Source organism: Rhinoderma darwinii, chromosome 12 (assembly GCF_050947455.1).
Source record: "Rhinoderma darwinii isolate aRhiDar2 chromosome 12, aRhiDar2.hap1, whole genome shotgun sequence".
In the NCBI taxonomy this organism is placed as follows: domain Eukaryota; kingdom Metazoa; phylum Chordata; class Amphibia; order Anura; family Rhinodermatidae; genus Rhinoderma; species Rhinoderma darwinii.
In genome coordinates, this window is record NC_134698.1 from 82,001,216 (window position 1) to 82,005,596 (window position 4,381).

Consider the following 4,381-nt stretch of genomic DNA (forward strand, 5'->3'; position numbering starts at 1 on the left):
GTTTTATGCGACTTATTAATATGTTTTCCCATCTGCAGCCCATTTATTTGCACTGAGAACATTGTATCCACCGTGTCCAATGCATCCTGATGCTTCCTAGATCTCACACATTTAGTAAATAACTTTCAGAAATGTATTGTCACTGCGACTTTTTTTTTTTTGTATCAAATTCGCTAAAAACAGAGATAAAAGTAAAGAGAAGACTCTAAATAAAGGGACTCACCAGGCGTTCAGTGTGAGGGTCTAGTCGCTCCTGTGGTAGGTGAAGGGTTAACAGTGCTTTGCAGGATAGGGAAGTAGCACTCATTAATTCCACATTACATACAATGAATGGGTTAATAGACCCCCATTTTAGCACAATGGTATTAATCAGATTATAAGACTGTGCAATTAGCTCCCAGGGCTCGTTGAGGATAAGTCTAAAGGGGTTTTAGCAGTGGAGTGGATTAGATTGATTTCATTAAATCTCAATATACAGATCAGTCTCATATCACCCCACTGGGCTGCTGCCCCCTCCCCCCTGCCAGCCCTGGCCCTGGTGCTGCTGAATAGGATGTGCACATTACAGGGTCTGAGCCAGGGTGACGTGGTGGGTGTATAAAAAGCTCACACACAGATGGGATAGGGCTGGAGAAAGTTTGCAGGAAGGAGACAGGACAAGTTGCAGAGCAGCAGAGCAGTTGCAGAGCTCCCTCCTGATCACCCCAACTGAGGATTTCTGGTCCATTCCTGAGGAGCCTCCACATCAATAATTACCCTCTGATCGCTCTATTTCCCTGGCACAAAGCCCTGTGGAATGCCCTCTGGCATGTTTAGCATTGACAACATATTGGCAGCCAGGCCTCGCTGTAAGGAGTCGCTCCTGCTCCCACAGAATGGTCCTGTGATCTTCCCTGGTCTGGGGGAGTCGCTTTATGGGGGTGCTGACTACAGCGGATTTTATAACAGGGCAGTGGCCCCCACTTCTACCCTGCAAGCGTTGAATGGATCTAGGCTAGGATTCAATAACTATTACTATGGACAGTTACATGTACAGGCTCCTGTGGGCCCCTCCTGCTGTGGAACCATGCAACCTCTGGGGGCCCAGCAATGCTCGTGTGTCCCCGCAGCCGCAGGTAAAGAAGGCGCTTCTCTGTGTATATCTGCACCTTATACTATTCACGTAGGACACACTGTATATAGATCTATGTATCTGCCTCTGTCTGTCTATGTACTTATCTGTAATATCTATCTATATATCTAATATCTATATATGTATTTATCTGCAATATCTATCTCATATCTATCTATGTACTTATCTGCTCTATCGATCTATCGATCTATCTAATATCTTTATATCTAATATCTATAAGTATTTATCTCACATCTATCTAATGTCTGTCTATCTATCTATCTATCTATCTATCTATCTATCTATCTATCTATCTATCTATCTATCTATCTTCTTTGATGTGAAGATAACCACTAATTACATTCTTCTCATCTAACCCTATCTTTGCTCTACTTTAATGTTACACTAACGATCTCTAAACCAGTATACAGTTTATTCAGTATATACATCGTGTGCTGTCGTATAACTCCCGTCATTTAGCGCATTCCACAAATGCTGAGTGTTATATAACACGTTATGTGATCTCACTATCTTGTATACTTCCTGTGATCCGGCTCAGTACATTTACACACCTTTACATATATTCCTTATAGTGATGATGATTATGACAAAACAAGATCCCATAAAATCTCTCTCACACCTGATACAGAGCAATATACAAGCTGTCATGTCAGCCATGTGCCATATACATCTATACACAATGCAGTAGCCAAGCAGATAGCGAAGAACGGAACCCATGTCACATGACAATGCGAACTGCTACATTGTATTCATTTTATTTATGTTATTTTCTTTTAATACAGTTTAGTATTTCATAACAAATACCAACAAAATAATAAAAACAACACTAAGAATTACAAAATAATAATAATAATAATAATAATAATAAAAAGAATAATAATAAAAAGAATAATAATAATACGATTATAATTACTACAACTTTTTAGATGAAATGATGGAACATGAAGTCCCTCAGTTGGGACACATTCAAAAATCATAAATGTAACCAATAATCGCAAATGTACAACTCTTCCTCCATATATACAATATACTGGAATGTCCGGGGATTTACATAATATCATTACAATCGCTGGACACATCATATACGTGTAAAGTCATTATAGTCAGAGACAACTTTTAGTTTGAAAGTTTTAGAAAAGTTTCAGGCTACTTTGGAAAACGTTGTAACAAAAGTTTCAATTAATTTAGTTATTAATTATGATTGATGATAATATTTATAATAGTACAATAATACAACAAACACAAAGTGAATCATATTATTAATTAGAACTGAATTATTATGATTATTATAGTCAAATTCATAGTAATAATAATGATGATGATGATGAGTATAATATAAATATAATAATACTCTATACCAATTAAATAGCAGAACAAAATAATTAATATTATTAATTCGAATAACATTATTTTACACTTAACATTATTATTATTATTATTATTATTATTATTATTGTTAATATCATATGTTATGTTTATCATTATATGTTTCATTATATTTATTATTATATATTATATATATTTTGTTAACAATAATAATAATAATAATAATAATAATAATAATCTAGGTACCATTTCATGAATCTATAATAATAAAAAATAACGCTTAGCTATATATATATTGGTCTGCGTTCATACTGATTATTTTTAGTTGAAAATTTCTCAGGTTGACGTTTTACCAGTGATTAGTAATGTAAGGTTCATGTAGTGCTGGAATAAAGTCGGGTCAGGGGCAGTTATTGTACAGGTCAGGGGCAGTTATAAGCCAGGGGCAGTTACTGTAAAGGTCAGGGGCAGTTACTGTAAAGGTCAGGGGCAGTTCTAGGTCAGGGGCAGTTCTAGGTCAGGGGCAGTTACTGTAAAGGTCAGGGGCAGTTATAGGTCAGGGGCAGTTATGATGTGAGGTATTACATGTCTATAGTCTTGTACCAGTTATTAACTGTCCCCTTTCTTCCCCAGGTTATGAAGGGGCAGGTTCGGTATTGATGCCTTCAGTGCCCCCACAGATGCTGCCCTATATGAATGTGGGCACCTTGTCCAGGACAGAACTACAGCTCCTGAACCAGCTGCACTGCAGGAGGAAGAGGAGGCACAGGACAATCTTCACTGACGAGCAGCTGGAGGCACTGGAGAACTTATTCCAGGAGACCAAGTACCCAGATGTGGGCACCAGAGAGCAACTGGCCCGAAGGGTCCACCTCAGGGAGGAGAAGGTGGAGGTGAGTCTCAAGGTCATGACTATAACTCACCCTGTAGGATCAGCAGCATTATCACCCTCTTCACCATTAACCCCTTCATTGTTCACTCATACTGCCAACAGCCTCAATCAACCTGCTCCTACTATCCCTGTATTTTTTTGTATAATTTTTATTACCACTAACAGTTTCCTCGATTAACCCCTCTACTGCCACATAACTGCCCACCTAATATCTATAGGGTGGGGGAGATTCTAAAACTTGCTGGTTTGTTATAAGAAATTAAATCTATATCTGATATAAAAGGATTAAATTACACCAGTGATCTGCAACCTGTGACTCTCCAACTCTTGTGAAACTACAATTCCAGCATATGGTCTGCAGCTGTCAAGGCATGCTGAGACTTGTAGTTTCACAATACTAGAGGTTGCAGAACACTGATTTAGATCCGTTTTGGAGGCGTTAAATCAGACAGGCAAGCATTAGTGTAATCAGGTGGCACATAATAATAATAATAATAATAATAATAATAATGTAGAAGTGATACAAATAATTATAATTATGACTACATTACTATTTGTATTTCTTCTACATTACTATCGTCATCATCATCATTTTTCATAATATGCCATTATCCATTCTTGTAGGTTTGGTTCAAGAACCGCAGAGCCAAGTGGAGGAGACAAAAGAGATCTTCATCAGAGGAGTCAGAAAATGGTCAGAAATGGAATAAAGCTGCCAAATCCTCTACAGAGAAAACAGAGGAGCAGAGCAAAAGTGACCTGGACTCGGACTGCTGACCAGGACTAATGATGATTGACCAGGACTAATGATGATTGACCAGGACTAATGATGATGGACCAGGACTAATGATGATGGACCTGGTGGACAGGGGACTTTGCACACAGCAGGCTGCTGAGCTGCACATGCTGGGACCTGTACATAGCCTGTATATATGATTCACCTGTATATAATTACCGTGTGTTGCAGACATGTTGCACAGATATACACTGTACCAGAATGTGCTATTTATACCGTAAGTTAAAGGAATTTC

At 38.1% G+C, this 4,381-nt stretch overlaps 1 protein-coding gene across 1 annotated transcript; it reads left to right on the forward strand.

Moving 5' to 3' along the window:
* The first annotated feature begins 656 nt into the window (after positions 1 to 656).
* Positions 657 to 4,381, forward strand: GSC (goosecoid homeobox). Its single transcript, XM_075843703.1, has 3 exons — positions 657 to 1,115; positions 3,092 to 3,351; positions 3,975 to 4,381. Exons 1-3 carry the CDS (start codon positions 797 to 799, stop codon positions 4,125 to 4,127), a joined length of 732 nt encoding a protein of 243 aa, XP_075699818.1. The 5' UTR covers positions 657 to 796; the 3' UTR covers positions 4,128 to 4,381.

Bases quoted from the DNA above. Each gene is read 5' to 3' on its own strand.
- GSC (XM_075843703.1), top strand. From the start codon at position 797: ATGCCCTCTGGCATGTTTAGCATTGACAACATATTGGCAGCCAGGCCT. The intron at 1,116-3,091 runs GTAAAGAAGGCG...TTTCTTCCCCAG, and splicing joins GTGTGTCCCCGCAGCCGCAG to GTTATGAAGGGGCAGGTTCG. The intron at 3,352-3,974 runs GTGAGTCTCAAG...CCATTCTTGTAG, and splicing joins TCAGGGAGGAGAAGGTGGAG to GTTTGGTTCAAGAACCGCAG.